General features: G+C 35.5%; 1 protein-coding gene across 1 annotated transcript in view; it reads left to right on the top strand.

Moving 5' to 3' along the window:
• Positions 1 to 21561, top strand: part of DMXL1 (Dmx like 1) — a 75334-nt gene that overhangs the window by 18442 nt on the left and 35331 nt on the right. Inside the window, exons 6-21 of the mRNA XM_061468700.1 lie at positions 261 to 327; positions 1848 to 2023; positions 3169 to 3355; positions 4973 to 5141; positions 8567 to 8779; positions 9380 to 9633; positions 9726 to 10410; positions 10953 to 11074; positions 11544 to 11633; positions 11925 to 12027; positions 14029 to 14145; positions 15299 to 15520; positions 16180 to 17868; positions 18424 to 18534; positions 19861 to 20030; positions 21125 to 21222. Coding sequence (XP_061324684.1) covers positions 261 to 327; positions 1848 to 2023; positions 3169 to 3355; positions 4973 to 5141; positions 8567 to 8779; positions 9380 to 9633; positions 9726 to 10410; positions 10953 to 11074; positions 11544 to 11633; positions 11925 to 12027; positions 14029 to 14145; positions 15299 to 15520; positions 16180 to 17868; positions 18424 to 18534; positions 19861 to 20030; positions 21125 to 21222 — 4473 coding nt within the window. The remainder of the gene's footprint in view (positions 1 to 260; positions 328 to 1847; positions 2024 to 3168; positions 3356 to 4972; positions 5142 to 8566; positions 8780 to 9379; positions 9634 to 9725; positions 10411 to 10952; positions 11075 to 11543; positions 11634 to 11924; positions 12028 to 14028; positions 14146 to 15298; positions 15521 to 16179; positions 17869 to 18423; positions 18535 to 19860; positions 20031 to 21124; positions 21223 to 21561) is intronic.

Raw genomic sequence — 21561 nt, 5'->3', positions numbered from 1 at the left:
CAGCTATTTTTTCTGTTAAGATATTTTGGAGTATGGGATATTGTGATGTCTTTAGCTACAGCTTTCTTGTTTTCACTTTTTTCTTGTGACCACAGCCATATGTTGCGCAAAGGTTTACCTTCTAGTCCTTCTGGAATTTGTTAACGGACACTTGTGAATAAGAATTAAAACACTTTCATGAGTTCAAGTGGGGAAAACTGTTTAGAGTTCTGAAAAAGTTCTTAAAACTTATTTTCTATTTTTAATTCTTTATTTCATAGAACTGCTTCTCAAGTTTGTTTAATCAAATTCTCACCGGATGGGGAGTTTTTTGCTACTGCTGGAAAGGTAAGCATTTTCTTCTAATTATTTTGTACTAATTCAGGTAAGTTATTAAAGCAAACAGACAAAAACACTTTTTGCTTTGTTTTTTTAATCTTTTTAATGAATTTATATATATATATATATTCTTTTTTTTTTTTCAGTATTTCCAGTAATCCCTCTATGCATCTTTAAATTTTGTTAAAAAAGAATCCGTGAGAAAGGTAGTTCAGGGGGCCGTGACCCAATGAATATTCAATGCTGATTAAAAATTACTATTTTAAAGCAGTTAGTACCAAATTATAAGACATCAGAAAGGGAAGAGTTTTGTGAAGGGGGGAGATCAGTGGATGAGCTCACTGCTGGATATATTTCTAGTGAGGAAATATATTTGGTATTTCACTATTATGAGATTGTTAATCAAAATTAGTTCTTTACTGTGTGTAAGTACATCTGTGTGCCTGTTTGTGTACATAGAAGAGAATTCACATTTCTCTTCATAGGTGTATTTGTGGCCAATGTTATGGATTAGTTTTATTAAAAGAAAAAAGTGTTTTCTTATTGTTAGTGATATATACTATGTATTTTACTTCTTTTTTTTTTTTTAGTTGGTCTGAGTTTATTTTAGAAGTCAAGTTTTAAAAGATTTTAATGTCATAATATGATTAAATAATGGAAAAAGTTGTAAATAACTTCTGTGGGTTAATATACTTGCAGAGTTTTTGACTGGTATGCCTTATGTTCTGTTTTGTTTTCTTGCACTATAAACTCATGCAAAGCACAATTACTATATAAATAGGAATAAGTAGAAAGAATTACTAAGTAGGAAATTAATGATGGATTTTTCTTACCCTAAATGAATAAGTTAATTACATACCTGCAGCATCTTTAAAATGCATCCTTTTTTAATTTTTTTGGTCAGCAAAACAACTCTTTCCTTCCCCCCAGCAGGGTCATGTTAACATACCCAGGTCAATACAGTATTTCAGTACCATTCATATTTAATAGTTTGATCAACAACTTGCAAATCTAGATTAATTTATCTAGTGCTTAAACACATTAGGATAAGGACCCTAGAAATGGGATTTTTTCAACTTATGTACATGCATGTTTATGAAAAGCAGGCTGAGTAGTACTGAGCTTGATTTTTTTTTTGAGATGTCATCTTTGCCCTTTGTATTCCTAAACACTTAAATTTGTATATGTAGGTTTTAGTGGCTTTCTGTCAAAGTACAATTAGTTGAATTAACATTGGGATACTAGTCAAGCCAGTACAGCCTGCATTTTTGTGATTAAAACTGGCAGCTAATCAGAAGAAGCAAAATCAAATCCACGTTAGTAATGACAAGAGATATTAAAATTAAACTCTGCTACTATATTTTGTTTAAGGTCAAGTTTTGAAGTCCTACTTAAGAATTGACTTCTTGTCATCAGAAAAGTAGTTTATGTAGAAGAAAAACAAAACCACAGGAGTTGTACCCAGAAATACTGAAGTGCATCATATTCTTATGCAAGGTAGTCTTATTTACTGTCTTTTTCTTTCCCAGGATGATTGTCTCGTGAAGGTATGGTACAATACAGACAGCTGGCGATCAGCCATAACACCACCTGGTGCAAGTCCAGAAAAACAAGAAAAAGAAGTTGATTTTTCCTTTGTTTATTTGGCTCATCCTCGATCAGTAAATGCATTTTCATGGAGGAAGACCAGTAAATTCATGCCACGGTCAGTAGTTCTAAGAACCTGATTCTCTGTACAGTCAACAGTCACGCAAGTTATGTGTATGGCTTTCTTCAGTTAATAATTGAGTTTGCATAGTTTGTAGATTGGTTGTGTGTTTGTATAATTCCAGCACGCTGAAGTTCTTGAGAACATCATAAGCACTCTCTTACCTGGGAAGGAACTGGAAAGTTAGAGTCCCACAGACTGGTTTAGAGATTGGAGTAAATATAAAACCAGCTCTTGCAAAATTACCTCTTTGCATCTTTTTCATTGCACTTAAGTGACTCTTTGTGCATTTTGATCCCAGCTTGTTCATGTCTTTCTGTCCTAATGGAATTGGAACAATTCAGAAGTCCTGTCACTTTACATCATCTTTCTCAAACATTCAGCTATTTCTATGTCTTTTTATTTATTTCTCTACCTAGTACAAAACCAGTCCTTGGTCAGAAACAGTATCTGGAACTTGAATTAACGTGATCATTTGGAACTGATGTTTTCAGTTTCGTTTCTGCCCTTCCTCAACAATTCCTGGATTATCTGTCCCATACTGTTTTCACCAGTAATTGTAACCTCAAATGACATTGCATTAGGAATTTTGTGCCGTGCAACCAACCATCCTTTTGTCATATTCTTTGATATAATAGTAATTTGAATTCTGTACACCTTTGTGTGTTTAACCAAATGGAGAAAAGTTTTAAATTTGGCTGTTGTATTTCTGATATTACCTTGGTTTCTCCATTTTGGATATATAATTTCTAAATTCTATATGGCTGTAAGATGTGGGGGGAACTGAGAACAGGAATCCAGAATACAATTAGCTTTTTATGTGAAGACCTTTAAAAAGAGCAGCATATATTGTGCTATTCCAGCTTTGACTAATTCTGTCAGTTGAAATCCATGATTTGATGTGGCACAGTTGTGTAATGAATTTTAAAGTAATTTATATTCAGATACTTGAATAAATGTGAAAGCCTTTTGTACATAATTTGTTTTCTGAAGAATGTATTGTTGAGTTTTTCTTAATATCTTTAACTTACTTGGTGCAATTCTGAAAGCTGGTAATGGGAAAACTGTTTCGAACTGTTGCTTTATTTTGATGCTATGTGATAGTAAGCAGCTTCTTCACACCTTAAATTTTCTTTCATTAGTGGTGCTGTCTGCAATGTACTTCTGACTTGCTGTAAGGATAATATTTGTCGTATCTGGGCAGAGACTTTGTTACCCAATGACAGTCTGTTGAATGGTGGAGGATACAATTGGAGTGAAGCAGCAAACTTCACAAGTAACTTCAAGAGAAATACTTCAAGTAAGGAAAAAGTGCAAAATGCCTTAGAGGTAAGAAGGGAAATTGAATTACGAGAATACATACATGCAATTTTACAGCAACATGCAATTTTAGCCAGCATTGTAGTTAGTAACTCACATGGAGCATAAGCTGAAATCCTTTGTACCATAGACATAAGCTGAAATCCTTTGTACCATAGACATTAGCTGAAGTCCTTTATACCATAGACATGCTTAGCATGTTACAAAGCAATGAATTTAGTCAAAATCTTCCTTTAGAAGGTTAAACTGACAGCTATCCTACTGAATTTTCAGACAGGAAGACACACTGCTCTTGCATCCCTGGCCCCCATTTTTGCCTGGTGACTGAAGCAAGTGCTTTGGAATATCTAGTTCAAAGTGCTTTGCAGTATCTAGTTCAAAGAGCTAGGAACAGTCTGGAGCATATGCTGTGGGTTATGTGAAACCTACTAATGATATTGCCTTAAAATGTAAGTTAGGGGCTCATTTGCTACCTCAGAGAACATCCCACAACTTCAGTCTTCTGCAACTGGAAGAACAGGTAAGATGAAGGGAAGACAGCCTCTGTTGCCATACTGCTGTAGTCCTCAAGCAGAGTAGACTGCTCACAAGCCGTATTTAAGGCAAATGATCCTTACCAGTTAATGTTTTCTAACCAATGGAAAGCAGGGGGAAGGTGAAGCATTAGTGGTATCCTACAAAGCTGTGTAGAGAGGATGTGAACATTGTGCTTTTATCTTAATGCAGTGATGTATTTAGCATGCTCATGGTGCTTTCTTAGCCTATGTGGTATAGATTAAAAAATATGACAGGTTAAAAGGCACAATGCAGCAAATAAAAATATTCAAAGGAAGGAGGGGAAAGGAAGTTGGAGACAGTTCTGTGTTCCTGTTGAAAATAAGAGATCAGAACTAATAATTACAGAAAAATGAGGAAAAACTTTTTCACGTGAGCATGCTGTGGTAAGATGCAAATGATAGCAAGTGAAAAAGAATGCCAAGAGTGCAATACATCTTTAATACAAATTGTGTGCTTTCTTGTGCTTTTTGCTACCTGTATAAATATCTACAGCACAATGGGCTTGAACCATGCAGTGTGTGGAGAGAGACTTTTCAATACTGGGATACTCAGTCTTAAAAATGGAATATTATTTTTTCCTTGGAAATATGTATTTGCATACAGGGAGGAAGACCTTAAAACTCAGAGGGCCCTTATGATGGGAGTGGAAATACTGATCTAATTGGATCCAAAGTACTGATCCAGTTTTTAGTCTTTGAAGTGAGATTCCTTAGATTTGCTGCTTTGTTTGTTCAGAATCTTATATAAGCATGTTTATGGAACACAGTATTTTCTATTTAAGTATAAAAACTGTATGAATATTGTTTGCTCACTGAAATAATGAAACAGTTACTATGTCAAGGGACTGTATAGATCTTCATAAATTAATATGAAGGCACTGGTGTCTCTACTGCAGACACTACCTGAACAGTGTGATTTTTGCTAGAAACTCCACTGATGCTTTGAAGTAGCTTTTAAAATGGGGAAAAAAAATAAAACCATTCATTAGTACCTAGAAAACTACTTACATCTGAAATCTGCTTTTTCTTTTTGAAAGGAATTTGTAATGACATCTTATTCTTCATGCAGTTAAACCTGAGGCACTTTCGACGAGGAAGGAGGAGGACAGGTGCTGTTGTAGCACATACTGGATATGCTCCACATCAGCGAAATGCCCATGAAGTTCACAGGAACATCCTTCCTCACGCAAATTCACTTTGTCATTTCCATATTGCTGCCAGTATCAATCCAGCCACAGGTAAGCAGTGTGGTAAATCCTTGCTAAAGGGTGAGCTATGATTTCTGCTAGGTCAATGGGCTCAGATGTATTTGTACTGTATTTACATGATCATGCAAAATTACTAGCATGTTGATTTAATGCATGAAAGGACCTTCTACAGTAGTGATTTGAATAGATTTCCTCTACAGTAATACTGTCTTTCATCTTTGCTCATCTTTAAACTGAGATTCACAGTGGTCTGAGATGCAGAAGGCTAAATATCTGTAACTGGATATTTACTAGGAATTGTGTGTCGTAGTAGGAGCACACTGATATTCAATGTTTCTTAAAATGAGTACCTGACCCAAAGTGTCTGAAGTAACCTCACACCCCTGTGCTTCTGTTCTGTGTCTGAGCCAAGCAAAACATGCCTTCATCTTGTCTTCAATAAACTGTACTATTTTCTTGCACTCAAGGAATAGGTTGATAGACATTAAGGAATATCCCTCTAGTCACTAACATTTCTGTCTTCATGATCATTTGGTTATGCTGAAAATGAAGTGCATGTCTGCTTATTGAAAAACTGAACAGAAATGCAATATTGAATGGCCTTTTTTTAACTTTTTACTGTTGTGATGTGATTTTTCTCTGTCTAGACTTAATGAACAAATATGGTGAAACCCTTTTCTTAAACCAGTTAAACTCTCTCTTACAGTATTTTAAAATTATTTTTTTGTTTCTACTTAGCCTTGTTTGAAAGGCCATTTTTGACGGAAAGGCATTCATGGTTAGTTCACATTTGTAACTGTATAGCCTTTGGTATGATTAAAAAGAATCATTGGTTTCCATTACCATTTTTGAGCTAAGCAAGCTGTAAACACTTTGTTCTGTAAGAGTTATGCTTCACCTTTCTTAGTGTTGGTTTATGTTGCTGTTAACAGATGTGACTAGAGTCACAGCTAGCCTATGAGAAGGAAACTTCTTGCTGTTTTGTGCTGTCTCATCTGTAATTTTACATAATAACCAAGTAGATTTCAATTTTGCTTTTAATAGTCTTTGCAATATAAATGCCCAACAGCAAACTCACAGAAATTTTGGAAAATAATGGTTAAAGTTTTTTCATAGATGTCAACACCTGTGTTCAGCCTTTCAATCTTGTATTCAGCCTTCCAGTATCCGTAACAGCCTTCCAGTATTCATAGCAGCCTTCCAGTATCTGAAGGGGGCCTATAGGGATGCTGGAGAGGGACTCTTCATTAGAGACTGTAGTAACAGGACAAGGGGTAACGGGTTAAAACTTAAACAGGGGAAGTTTACGTTGGATATAAGAAGGAAATTCTTTCCTGTTAGGGTGGTGAGGCACTGGAATGGGTTGCCCAGGGAGGTTGTGAATGCTCCATCCCTGGCAGTGTTCAAGGCCAGGTTGGACGAGGCCTTGGGCGATATGATTTAGCGTAGGGTGTCCCTGCCCATGGCAGGGGGTTGGAACTAGATGATCTTAAGGTCCTTTCCAACCCTAACGATTCTATGATTCCTTCTGTGTTACCTCTATTAATATTATCTATCTTGATGCATGCGCTTTAACTCAGTCGGTAGGAGGATAACAGGTTGTTTTTTAATGCATAAACTCTGTTCTAAGTAACTTTAATATCTTAAATCTTAATTTGAAGAAATACCTGTTCTCCCTTACAGCCATGTCGTTAAGTACTTCAGTCTAACCAGATTCTCTAAGTAGTCCTTTTAGAATGCCCTTTCGAAATAAAATTTTATCTGAAAATCTAATTGTGTTTTGTTTAATTTAAACCAAATTGCTTTATGATCTGTTACTTGAAAATTTGCCCTTATTACAACAGCGTGCTTAATAAAAATTAGGTCAAAGCAGCTTTATCTCTGTCACCTCACTTTCAGAAGAGGAATAATGTGGTCATATATAACCAAAAATGTCTAATTTTTATTTGGCTTATGTTCTGTTGCTCATTTTGAAACAGTTTCTTATAGCAACAAAATCCCTGAGACTTTCTTTTATACAGAGTGTTATTTAAACTGGTATTCAGTTTACGGTGGAGTTCAGTGAAAGGAATAAGCACTAGTTGTTAGGACAAAAGTATCTCTAGGCAAATCCAGACAGTCATTGACTCCAAAGCCCTTAAGTTTTCTGAGAAGAGTGTGATTTATGAAGCAAAAAAGAATTCAATAGGAATTTTGTCCAGAGCTGAGGATCAGTTAGAATTTGGTAGTTTTGTGGTAGGAGTATGGGGAAAAAGAAGTTATTTTTTATTTTAGTGACCTTTTGATATATACTCAGAGTACATAGATTTATAAGTCATCTTTCCAGCTCATCATCTTATTCATGTTTACTTTAGCTTTGTCTTCCAAAGAGATACCAACAGAGTTCTTCCCTTCAGGTTCTGTTATTGCCAAATGCATTCTGACATTTTTGAGGCAGATATTGATTGGTCTCTTTAGGAAGACAGACTGAATTTCTTAAATACTCTGTGCTCCTCTTGCTCCCTTCTTCTACTATGTGCCCTTACCATGACAAAATTGCTGCTAGTCCTGGTGGTCTTCTATATTTGTCTTCTCCATTATCATTTTCTTAGGCTAGACTGGAGGGTAAGTAATTCAAAGCCATCACTGTCTTTGGAAAAAAAAACAAAAAACAAACCAACCAGGTATTTAAGTAAAAAGTCTTTTGTCTCCCAGGACATAGAATTTTATGCTTCATAAGTAGGGGCAGAAGGAAATAAGAATATGTATGAAAACTTCTTGATGGGAATTAAATACAGGTTGAGATTTTGGCATGTTGTTGTATGGTTCATTTAAAGAAATAGCAGTAAATCACGTAGCTGCCACATGTAACTTAGATGATGTTACTCTGCAGCAGTCTGATACTTGCTTCTGCACTTACTGTGTGATTATTGCTTTATTTTTCATGGCCATCTGGGACACCAGGTAGCCTCAAAGGGCAATGTAAAATTGTAATGGAATTTGTAGGAGTCAGAGATCCTGTCTTTATCTGATCGTCTCGTCACTGTACTAGCTTTTGCCAGTGTAAGCTGTGTCATATGTGGTCCTTGATTACAGTGTATACCTACTGCAGCCTCTGTTGTGTACTAAATGTTGTGAAATTATGCTTTTATTATTTGATTCCTACTAAGCTATAGTGGGAAAAGGTAAATTAACCTGTACAGCACTATTAGATCATGAAAACGTTACAGTGCAGGCCCACAATCCTAATGTAAACATCCCAAAGAGCCTTCCTGTGGAACATTTTTTGTGGTAGCAGTTGTGCAAATTAATACTGAAGGGAGATGATGCTGATGAAAAGAAAGACAAGTGGCAATACACTTAGTATACATTTTTCATTGTAGGGTTTCTGCTTAAGAAAAAAAAAGTCTCTAAAACTGCTTTTTTTGACCAAACTACTTGGTTTTCAAAAATTTCAATTTTTTTTTTTTATGTAGATATTCCTCTACTCCCTTCTATAACATCTCTGAGTCTTGGTGAAAATGAAGAAACAAGTGGACCTTTTGTTGTGCACTGGCTGAACAACAAAGAACTTCATTTTACCTTATCCATGGAAGTATTTTTGCAGCAACTTAAAAAGAGTTTTGAGCATCATTCCCCTGAGACTAACACTGAGGAATCTAATCAAATGGATGGCAGATCAGAAGAAGGTAAAAGTTTTATCGTACACAAATGGCTTTCATTTTACAAAGTGACCTGTCATGTAAGAATACAGATTACAGTAGCATTACTTTGTGTTTCCTTTTCTTACACTAGAAGTACCCGAGTGACTTTAAAAATCCATCTAGAAATTATTACTCTGTTTATCGTTATTTCTGAGATTTTGAGTTAATCGTGGTGGAAACTGTATTATTTACTTAGCCTGGCACTCACGCCTTTGCATGAAAGTATGTTTTTTTTAATATTAAGGAAGTATGTACAATCTTAGAAGTAACTCTTTTTTATACTAATTAAATAGCTTTAGTGTATAACATAATATGGTGATGATTGCTTTTGTTCTGCCTATGTGCTCAAAAATTTGCATAAAATGGGGAAAATTTGAAGTATTAAAGCACAATATAAACTGCTTTGGTTTCTTAGTCATTGACTTAAGGTCCACTAGAGAATTTCTAGTTAAAACTTTTAATTATTTTTAAATTGTGCTTATATGATTGGTTTGTAAAGGCCCTGAAATGTCTGAATAACATTGCTTGCTATGTTTATGCTTTTGAATATAATATTTACACATATGTCTGTGTGTGTTCTAGAAGTTAATGAAAATGGAGATGAACAAAAAAAAGGAAAACAAGAAAAGAAGGATCTGGGTGATGAGAAAACTACTGCAAATTCAAGTTTCATTCCTTTATCTTCTGCTATTATTGATCACGAAATTGAAATACTACTTTCTGAATGGAGTAAAAATGCTGACATGCTGTTCAGTATACATCCTATGGATGGTTCACTGCTGGTATGGCATGTGGACTGGCTAGATGAATACCAGCCTGGCATGTTTCGCCAGGTGCAGGTACTTTATTTTTGCATCAGTTATGCATCATTATTCAGTAAGAAGTATGATGTGAAAATAACTTATTCTTTCTCTTTTTCTTAAAATTCCAGGTGTCATTTGTCTCAAGAATTCCTGTTGCATTTCCGACGGGTGATGCAAACTCTCTTTGCAGAAGCATAGTGATGTATGCTTGTACCAAAAACGTCGACTTAGCTATCCAACAAGGCAAACAAAAGCATCCTGGCCTTACACGATCTTCATCTATGCTTATCTCTTCTGGACACAGTAAATCCACCAACAGTTTAAAACTAAGTATCTTCACACCTAATGTTATGATGATTTCCAAACATGCAGATGGGTCATTGAACCAGTGGCTAGTGAGTTTTGCTGAGGAATCTGCTTTTTCAACTGTACTCAGTATTTCACATAAATCCCGATATTGTGGTCACCGTTTTCATCTTAATGAGTTGGCTTGCCACTCAGTATTACCACTGCTGCTTACAACCTCACATCACAATGCTATAATTTCACCAGATATTGAGAATGCAAAACAGGCAAATGATTCTTTAAAGTCTCAGGAGTCTCCAGTAAGATTTCAGAATAGAGGCAATGCAAATGTAACATCCCAGGATCCCAATGCAGTTTACAGTGAACTTATTCTTTGGAGAGTTGACCCTGTTGGGCCTTTGTCCTTTTCTGGTGGAGTTTCTGAACTTGCTCGGATCAATTCTCTCCATATTTCAGCTTTTTCTAATGTTGCATGGCTGCCCACACTTATACCCAGCTACTGCCTTGGTGAGTTCTGTTTCCTGATTCTTGAAGCATTCTGGAATAAGAGTAATATAACCTTATAATGCTATTAAATAGATAACATGGATATAGTTGAATACATTGGAAAAAATGTGAAGCACAGTTCTTTTATTTCACAAATTTTCAGCAGCTGGGACTTGGAAATTGTTTATTACTGTATGAAGAATTGCTGTGGTGTTCTGCCTTCTTTTATGTAGTTGATATTTTAGGAGCTAATGCAGTAAAATTCTTAGATGCTGGTGCATACTTCAGAGTGTGTTGAACACTTAAAAGCTGAGGGACATTTTGCTCTGGTTTGCAGAGGGGATTCTTACTTCCTTTCGCATACTTCAGTTTGGTTGCTGATTGTAGCAGTAAACTTTGTAGTTCTTGGCACTGGACAGAAATTAACAAGAGAGAATTCAAGAGAGAATTTTTCTTATGCTACATTGTTTTCTTTCATAATACCAAAATTGCCTTTTACAAAAAGAAAAAAAGGTAAGTTGGTGTTTGAATATTTGAGCGCTTTTTGAATTCCTGTTTTTCAGGTGCATACTGTAATTCTCCAAGTGCCTGCTTTGTGGCTAGCGATGGACAGCATTTGAGATTATATCAAGCTGTAATAGATGCTAAGAAACTTTTGTGTGAGCTCTCCAATCCAGAAATTTCGGTTAGTGAAAAGCTGTCTCAAGTTTTTGAAGGTTGGAACCTTATTTAGTAGCACTAGTTTCAGACTTGTTGGTAATTGGCTAAACAGGCTGCTAAGGATTTCATGCATTGTAGTTTATAAACAGATATGGTAAATACCTCTGAAACACTTGAAGTGTGACGATTAATAACAGCGCAACAGACTCTGCTTGCATGTCCATCCTAAGGAAAAGTTAAGAGGACAAAGCAGTTTGGGGAAAGGGCAACTGCTGAATGCTATGTTTTCCAGATGTTCTCGCCACCTTTCAGCCATTGAAACCAAATGTGGCTCTTGATAAAATGGGGGATTGACCTGTGTCCTTAGTAGATTGCAAACAGTGTATTTTTAATGCTTTAGCTAATACTTTTAATGATGTTGCACCTAGCATGCACTGCCACAGAAATGCACAAAACTGAGTTAACAAGACCACTCCCTGACTCTTTTTGAACAGAAATATGTTGGTGAAGTTTTTAACATCGTAAGTCAGCAATCTACAGCTCGCCCAGGATGTATCATTGAACTGGATGCTATCACAGAGCTAGTAAGATCTTTTTCTGTACTAATTTTATACCATAATTAGCCTGGTTGAAAGGTATTAATAATAAAGACTATACCTGTAGCCCTTAATCAGGAAAAGATGAGGTATTTAAAAATTGATACTGATATATTCTTGCTTTTCGTTTTATAGTACCTGTAAATGAAAAGAACAGGAATAATGATGATGCATTTTCTTGAGAAATCTTTCATTGATATGTACAAATTACCAAGTTAAAAGCTTCCATTTAGTATACTCCATGATGTTCACTCCTTGCGTATGTTTCAATTCTCTTAGCACGGTAGGAAAACACAGTTATTCCATGTTTTTCAAGAAGACTTCATCTTAAGTAACCAGGAGAAGGAAATACGTGAAAAGAAGACCAATTCATCAGACTCTGGTAAAGACTTCTTTTTCTTGGAACACTGAAGACAAAGTATTTTTATTTTATTTTTTTTTTCATCCCATGAAGGAAAAAGGACTTGTTATATAGTTTTCAGCCTTTTAAGGTCAAATACTGAGTTCTTTATATACTAAAGCAGAAAATCTGGTCTAGTGAAACTCATGGGTGTTTCACTTCCTTTGAGTAATGTGCAACGAAATTTTAGATAAAGTAGCTGAAGTCACAAGACACCCATCATGTGCTGTATTAGGCATTCCACTGCTAATACTCTTCTTACAGGAGGGGGAAAGGGTTTTAAATGTAGGTTCTGTAGTTGTAGGGTATGTTTCTGTATGTAGAGAAAAGCTTACTGCGTTCTTTCATGAGGGTGTTCATTCTTTATATCAGCTAAATACAGCTCTTCAGGCCTTGTGTGGTATAATAAAATGCTTTGAAATATAACTATAAAATACAATCTATGAATAGTGTGTGGATGGGCAGATCTGAATTGCTGTGGAATAAATTATCAGTTTTCCTTGGTGGAGAGCATCAGTGGTGGTGGTATATGGGCATCTCCATTTTGTTTTGTTCTATTCCAATGAAATAATGTGAAAAAATTGGTCAGAATAAAGTTTGTGATGCCAAGTCATCTGTACTAGTGAAGGAAATGCTAAATAAAACAAGCAGATTTGTGCAACAGTGTCAGAATGTTGCATAACTTGGTACACAATTTTTTTAGAAGGGGGACACCTAGTGAAATACTACCTGAACTGTATATACGCAGAAGTAAATTCTGAATGATTTGGAGTAATGGCAATAATCTATGAAAATGTCAACCGAGCTCTTAGTAGAAGTCAAAACCATAAATGGATTGTTGAAAAATAGGATCAAATACAGAACAAAAACAAGTGTTACTCTGCAGCATAAATTTGTTGCACATTTGCATCTTGAGTATGAGATACAGAAAGGACTTTAAGAAAAATATTGAAGCTGCTTGGCCTTAGAAAAGAGCTGCTGTACTCATCTGCATGTGTTCTAAACGTCTGCATGTGTTGCTGCTGTGTAACAAATAGGGCTAAACGGACCCTTTGAAAAACGGTGAACTTCAAGGATCTTTGCATACATTCTAATTTGAAAGCATTTTTTAGTAGTTCAGAGATCTTAAGTGTTAAACCTCTTGCTCTTTCTTCTTTAAAACATATAAGTGGTTAGCTCATGTTATTTTAAAAAAAGGAACAAATTCACTTACATTTTTCTGTAGTACTATAAGCAGCCCAATGTCAAACCCACAGGGAAAATACAGCTTATTCTTGATCGTGTTTTATGTAGATGGTCACTAAACTAATTATTTCTTCTTGGTCCTAATGGGTTTATTTTGTGCTAGGGAAGGAGAACGGCTGGGTGCACCCTCCAGAAATGGGCTCCTACTAGTATTGCAATTCATGTCATCTTTTCCTGGGGTGAAGCTATAGCAAATAAATTAGGAAGAGGCATGGTACTTCTTGTGCATCCCAGACAACGTAGTTGGGCTTACTGGGTTATGATCAATTAAGCCTATCCATTAGACCAGGCTGTGACTTTTCTAACCGTTGGAGTGGCATTTCTTCTCTAGATGTAACTTCTATACTTATACCTTAAAGGCTACTCTTCTGTCTAGCTCACCATCTTAACCGTTACAGTTGCCAGTAACAGGTAGGTAAGAAACTGAAAGAGGTGAGCATGTGAAAAACAAAGATGTAGAGCTGAGAGTACAGTCTGGGATTTAACTTTAAAGTTCAAACAAATGTGTACTAATCTCTAAAAGATAAGATTGGCAGTTTTTCATATGTGTATCTATAGTGGTTTTTGCTTATGATAAAATACTGAGAAGACTAGTAAACCAGAACTGGATATAGTCAGACCATTGCATTTCAGTAATAGGTTGCAGTAGCTTAATGTGATTATTTGCTAGTCAGCAAAATTTAATTCTGCTTTCTGGTGAATTAACTCTTAAGATCTTTCTGGTTTGAATTTCATCAGGAAACCAGCAGAATGGATTCTCTGAAAAATTCTACTTAATAGTAGTGGAGTATACGCAAAACTGTTCATTGCTACATATGTGGCATTTACATCTGAAGTCAATTCCTGTCTCAGTAGGTAAGCCCTGTTTCCTATAATTTTCTTAAAAATAAAAAAAAATAAAATGTTGCTATCTTTTGAATATATATGCTATCTGGCTTATTCTGAATTGTGTTTCAGCTTTTTTTAAAGCAGCTGCAATTCTTCAGTTACAAACTTCCATCATTACCTGTTCTTTCTTGATTACTTCTTAATCTTCAGAACGCTGAAGCTTTTTGAGTTCAGCCTCAGCCCAAAGCTTATTTTTTGTGCATTCTAAGGGCAAATATATTTATCTGGTTTTAATACAGCCTAACAGTTCAGACTGTTTGCTTCTCAGAAACTTTTGTTCCACAGTTTTTGACTTTATACAGAAGTTCTAAGTTTGTCCATAGTCAGAAGTACTTAAACATCAGAGATACAATCACAGTTATGAACAGTTTTGAAGTTCTGAGCTCTGCTGGTTCTCTTTCAGGCTACCAAAGTATTTCCAGAATTATAGACCCTTTTAAATAATCTAAGATATACTTCACTATTTTTTGTTAATATTAAATATTTTAAGCAAACATAAATCATGTATTTGCTGCTTACCAGAGGAATCTGTTACGATGCACATTTCTGCATTAAAACCAAATTGGTATTTGTCTTACTGTTGCTTCAGTTATTTTAAGCATTATTACAATTACTTTGTAAGTTGGTAAGAAGATGAAAGATCCAACTTTTCTGATCTACTTATACTATGAGGACATTACTGATAAGTCTTTTCAGTCAACCTGTTGACATTTTTCTTGTTCCAAATCCGTAAAATTTGTACTTCAACTGTTGAATTTTATTAAAGTAATGAAGCATTTGTATCATGTAATCTGAGATACTACATTTTAAGCAACATGAACAAAACTTCATTGAAAAATACTTCTCTCCAATTTGTAAGGTAATACTTTGAGGTCTTAATCTTCTCAGGTGGCAGGTATTTTGTGCTTCATGAGCATTAATTTCAGTGGATTACCACACTTACAACATTTTTGTCATCAGTTCTGGTGTTTCTGCTTGTTGTTTGATTGGTTTAAGTCTGAGGAGTTAAAAGTTATAACTTCTCAGCCAGTCTAGAATTTCAGAAGTATTTAATCTGAGGCTTGCAATCATTTCTCTTTAAATCTGACTTTTTAAAGTTAACAATGCAAATTTTTCTTAGATGAAAAGGGAGATTCAACTACAGCTGGATTGGCAACACAAACAGAAGTGTATTCTTCACCAGATCTAGAGAAGATCCAGTCACCTTTCACTCAAAAGTATCAGGCCTGTAGAGCAAACCTTCAGAGCACCAGCTGGCTCTCACTGTCTTCCAAAATGGTATATAGTCAAAAGTTGGATTTGCCAGAAGGAGTAGAGATAATCAGTGTAAAGCCGTCAGCAGGTTTGTAATGTTATGTTTCTTCATTTTTCTGGCTTTTTTATGTTCTTCAGAACAAAATAAGAAATTCTTGCCTTTCTGACTTTGGGCTTAAAATAGAAACAAAGTAATAGTCAATTTGTTATTTGTTGTTCACATTAAAATGCCTGTATAAGGATCCAAAAGGCTTGCTAAAACTTGCTCCTCTAACTTTAAATCTTGATATTGGAACTAATACTAAAATAAAGCTCTTATTTAAAGTATAATATTTGTTTAATTCTAGATTCTTATAATAAAAGGAATTATATAACTACAAATTTGATTTTGCAGCCACTCATGAAATTTTTTGTAGGATCTATAATTTAATTATAAGGCTACCACCAGTAGTCCAAAAAGTATTTTATGAAGATTTTTAGATTTCTCAATAAGAAATGTTTGGTTGTTTGGAAGAGTTTATGGATCATATGATTTGACTCCTCTCTAGAGCATGAAATAGTAAAGGGTAAAGGTTTCATAGTATTTTTTCATAGTTTCCTTTGTTCCCTGCAAAAAACCTTTTTGAGGAAGCAGTAGTATTTTTTTGTTTCTTTCAGAATAATAAAGTAACTGAATAAACACATCTTTACTTTTTTGCTTATTTTTTAATATGTCCCCCAGTAAAGGTGTATTTTATTTAATTTTAGGGCATCTGAGTTCTTCTTCCATATACCCTGTTTGTCGTGCACCCTATCTGCTGGCTACTTCATGCTCTGATGGAAAAGTTCGTTTCTGGAGATGCAGGGTTACTACTGAATCATCAGCTTCTTCCATGCCAGAGTGTAGTGCACAAAGTGATGTCACTTACGTATGGGAAGAGTGGCCATTGCTGATTGAGGATGGACTTCTTAGTAATAGTGCTATTAATGTTCCAGGAAGGCCAACCGAAGTTAGCTGTGCACACACAAACAGATTAGCAGTAGCATACAAGCAGGTAACATCTAAAAATAGTAATCTTTCTGAAGATTTTATAATGCATGTTAGTATTTTTGAATGTGAATCTACAGGGGGTTCTTCCTGGATTCTAGAACAGACTCTTCATTTAGATGAGATAGGCACTATGTTAGACTCTGGTGTTAGTATTGATAGTAATTTAGTGGCATATAACCGACAAGATGTTTCTCTGTCTCATGGTGGGAATATTATGCCCAGGACTAAGCACTTGGTACACTTAGATTGGATGTCTAGGGAAGATGGTTCGCATATTCTAACAGTGGGAATTGGATCCAAACTTTACATGTTTGGTCAGCTGTCTGGGAGAATGCAAGAACAAAATGGCAAGGAGATTGTAACGTTCTCACAAAGTGGCAGTATGAAGGCTACACCACTTTCTGGGTTTGTTCTGCTGCGCTCTGTCGACTTGGTTTCATCTGTAGAGGGTTCACCTCCTTTTCCAGTCTCCTTGTCTTGGGTGCGTGATGGCATTCTTGTAGTTGGAATGGATTGTGAAATGCATGTTTACTCCCAGTGGCAATCTCCTTCCAAGCAGGAACTAGTTAGTACAGATTCCTACAGTGGAAGTATGCCATCTATAACTGGCTTAATGAAACAAAGCCTGTCAGCCATCTCAGGTCTGCATCCACCAAAACGAACATTGACCAGATCTATGGCGAGCCTTGCACAGAAACTTAGTGGGAAAAGATCTGCCTATGGTCTTTCTACGGAAATGGAAGATTCTGGTCTTTTTGAAGCAGCTCATGCATTATCTCCCACTTTACCTCAGTACCATCCATATCAACTGTTGGAACTCATGGATCTTGGTAAAGTACGTAGAGCAAAAGCCATTCTGTCCCATCTGGTAAAGTGCATTGCTGGAGAAGTTGTTGCTATAAATGAATCTGAACCTAATCATGATAAGAGGCTCAGATCTCTGACCATCAGTGCTAGTGGAAGTACTGCAAGAGATCCAAAAACATTCAACAAAACTGAGACTACAGACTATATTGAAATAGACTCTGTTCCACCATTGCCTTTGTATTCTCTGCTTGCTGCAGATGAGGATTTATCTCATTCCTGTTCAGAGAAGTCTAATAATCAAAATAAAAAAGATAAGCCTAGTGACAATTATGAAGATCTCTTTCAAAATACTGCTGTAAGTACAGATGAACTAGTTATATTTGATGCAGATGAAGACAGTTCAAAACCAAAAGTCATCGATCTTTCTCAGTATAGTCCAACTTACTTCGGACCAGAGCATGCCCAAGTTCTTTCTCGTCACTTGCTTCATTCAAGCTTGCCAGGTCTGACTAGAATGGAGCAAATGTCATTGATGGCCTTGGCAGATACAATTGCTACTACCAGTACTGAAATTGGAGAAAGCAGAGACAGAAATCAGGGTAAGCTGTCTCTTCCAAATTAAATGTCCTGCTGTGCTTCACAACTTTTTTTGTGGAGTTTTTACTATTTTGGAATGGTTTTGTGGCTTATGAAAGCATGTCATAGATTTGTTTCTTCGTATAGCCTGTATTTACTGTGCCATCAGAGTATTTACTGTTTAAATAAAGTTTCGAGGCTTTTTTTATAAAATCAAATTTTTCATTGCTGAGTATTAATGCCAGTGTTAGTCCACCAATCCATAAATATTTCTAATTCACTTTTGAAGAGGCAACTTTCTTAATAGCCAGTGTTTGTTGCACTATGTAGAGAAATAAGTTTATGGATTTATTTATATGATAACACTTTTTATGTTTTGTGCATTAAGAACAAATAACTTCAAAACTTTGATATTTTCTTCTTTCCCATTCCTTGAATGGAAAAAATATGAATTAAGCTATTATATTTATGAATTTAAAGCAATAGTAGTCAAAGAATGAAGTATTTCTTTTTTTAAGACACCCAGTAGATACTCCTAGTAGTTTCACTAAAGTACTTATAAAGATTCTTAATTCCAGGTGGAGAAACTCTTGATGAATGTGGTTTAAAGTTTGTATTGGCTGTTCGGCTTCACACATTTCTAACAACTGCACTTCCTCCTGTACATCGAGCTCAACTGCTTCACCAAGGTAACTGATGTATTTTCTTAAACGAGGTGAATCTTAGTGACATAGATGGTACATATGGTACATATCATTGCTGTGCTGTTGACATGCCTCAGTGAGTTATTTTGTTGGTTTTCATTCAATATGAATATATGACAAAGCAAAAAATGTCTGGTTTTTTTATGTAAATGTCTTGGAACTTTGGTCTTTTTTTTTTCCTTCCTAACAGTTTTTTAGTTTTAATTTCTGTTTCCCTAGGAGAAATATAGAACTGTTCTATATTTCTAGTACCATGTTGTTCTAATGACACTCTTCAGGAATAACATAGTAGAAAATAGAGTACCTATTTATTTAGGTTTTTAGTGCATATTTAGAGAAAAAAAAAAAATCTTGACAGTCTGCCAGATTTTAAATGTCTTTTCATATGCATACTGGAATTATCTAAGGAACTATTTCAAGTAGTATTCTTTGATACAGTTTTAAGTACTTCTAACCTTATATTGCAGACATCAGAATGATATGGATTTGATTAGGCCTAATCAAATCTAAAGGACTAGCTGTAATTGCTTCTTTACCCTTTCACTGGTCATTATGAAAGTTGATTGCACTTCCAGTCTCATGGCATGTCAGCCCTCAGCTGCATCAGAGATTGGAATTTGCCAGGACTGCCACAAGAGAGTACTGCTGAATTAGCTCTCTGATGAAATACTTTTAGTTGAGATGCTCAGGAATTGCCAGGAGTAAGAAATACCTCCAAGGCATCTGCGGAAGTGCAGTTGAGTGTGCTTCCGTATAAAGAAACATCTCCTGGCCCTCACCACAGTTGCAATTGCCCTTAGCCAACTGTGCTACTGCTTAGTAATTGCCATCTTTCTTGTGGGCTTTTTTTTTTTCCCCTTAATTTTATTTTGTATCTCTGGTCTCAAAACTGTTTTCTGTTTTGATCATCTGAAATGTTGCATTTTCTAATCCAAGTCGAAAGAGTCAAAATAGTGAATCTACCTTTCAAAACTCTGAAAAGTTTAATCGATATGTTGCACTTTGTATTATGGCTAATTTTAATGTAGCCTCCTATAAGTATATTTTGAACTTCAGCCAATAATTCTGTTCTTTGACAACTTCCACAGAGAGTTTGCAGGTGAAAAAATGCTTTCATCTGTATGAGTTTTTTTTAATAGTGGTATATACAGTGCTTAAAAATGTTCTTAAATTTCTGTTGCCTCATCAGCAACGCACTTAAATCTAAAAGAAGCATTTCAACTTTCTTCCCTTCTCCCTTTCCCACCTCACTAACATTATATTCTCCATTATTTTATTAGTAAATCTCTTTTTTAATGGCTTGTTACATAGGCTTATCTACTAGTCATTTTGCCTGGGCGTTTCATTCAGTAGCAGAAGAAGAACTACTGAGCATGCTCCCTGCAGTGCAGAAAGGAGATCCAGCATGGTCAGAACTCAGAGCTATGGGTATAGGATGGTGGGTTCGGAATATCCATAGCCTGCGGAAATGCATAGAAAAGGTAAACATAGCATTCTGAAACAAAATTGCCAAACATTTTTTAAACAGGTGTCCTCTGGCATTTACTTTCTATTTGTGTGGGGTTAAATTTTTAGATATGTTCTGTGGTTTTGAATATTTTGTGCTGTATTTTGTTGTATATGTAGTTATGAACTTTCATATGTAACTTTTTTTAGTACTTTAGGTTTCAAATTCCAGTGTGAATTATATTATGGGCTTTTAGACATTCCATTTTGAAGGTGGCAGTGTACAGTGCTTATTGTGGATGTTCAAGATACAGATTGAGCGTATAGTTGTTTTTATAGCAAAATTTGGTAAAAGGTTCTCCTTAGAAACCTGTCAGAAATGGGGTCAACTAAGATACTGGACATCTGTCTTGCAAATTGATGCATTTCCACGGTAACAAAACTATCTATTAGTTTGGCTTCTTTTTTTTATATATTTTAATTATCACATAACTTAACCTCATTATCACTTGTTTTAAGCTCTTGGAAAATCCAAGTGTGTTGAGCCAGAAAATGACATGCACAGGATACTTTGACTACAAGGCACAAAGTGGTAAAATGCATGTCTCTACTTTTATTTTTCAGTCTTCAGTAATTAATCATCCCTTTGTGAAACTTACCTGCCTTGCATTTAAAAAATTCCAAGCATTCTGGGCCTGCATTTAAGGTTACCTTACATGGGTCTTGGACTGTTCTTGCTGCCACTTACCCCTTTTTCCTTTCCAAAGTCCAGAAGTAATCTGTAAACAACTTTTCTGTTGAGAGACTCCATCTGTCCTTTGATTACCAAAGCAAATAATAAATTAATTTTTTTTTTATGATTTCAGATGTAGGAATTCCTGTTTGATCTACCAAAAAGCGTCTAAAACTGGAAAAGCATTAGCTAAGTGATATCAAAACAAAGGGTTACAGCTGTGTTACCTTTGCGGGTCTTTGTCAGGCTTGTAGTGAGAGGAGGGCTCCTAAATTGAAGAGAACTTCCAAGCACTACCAGACATGGGATACCAGAAGCACTAAGAATTCCATTTTAGATTAATTTCAAATTTGGTTGTTTTTTTTTTTTGTTGTTGTTGTTGAACTGTCTTCACAGGTGGCTAAAGCAGCCTTTCAGCGAAGCAATGATCCACTTGATGCGGCCATTTTTTACCTCGCAATGAAAAAGAAGGCTGTGATCTGGGGACTATACAGGTAGGGGAACGTGCAAGCCCTTACATAAAGTTTCATACTGTCTGATATAATTTCAGGGAAAAAAGTTGAAAGTGATGGTGGTCCGAAAGAAGTACAAATATTACCACTGAAAGCAGAAATTCAATTTCTTAATTAGTCACTACATAGAATAGTTTTAAAGCTTCCTGTATTTACTGAGGTGATTTAGTTGCTGCTCCTAAAAATAGATGATTCAAGTTTTAGTCTCAAATATACTGTAATTTCAATGAATGCTTAATTCTGCTTTGCTTTTGAGGAAATGAAAACCATAATGCATCTAGGAAAATGTGTAATATTTTTATCAATTATGTTCAATGTACA

Source organism: Pezoporus flaviventris, unplaced genomic scaffold (assembly GCF_033815535.1).
Source record: "Pezoporus flaviventris isolate CSIRO_AGI_PZ_B2104156 unplaced genomic scaffold, CSIRO_AGI_Pfla_v1 ptg000050l, whole genome shotgun sequence".
In the NCBI taxonomy this organism is placed as follows: Eukaryota; Metazoa; Chordata; class Aves; order Psittaciformes; family Psittacidae; genus Pezoporus; species Pezoporus flaviventris.
This window is presented reverse-complemented; position numbering and strand designations above follow the sequence as displayed.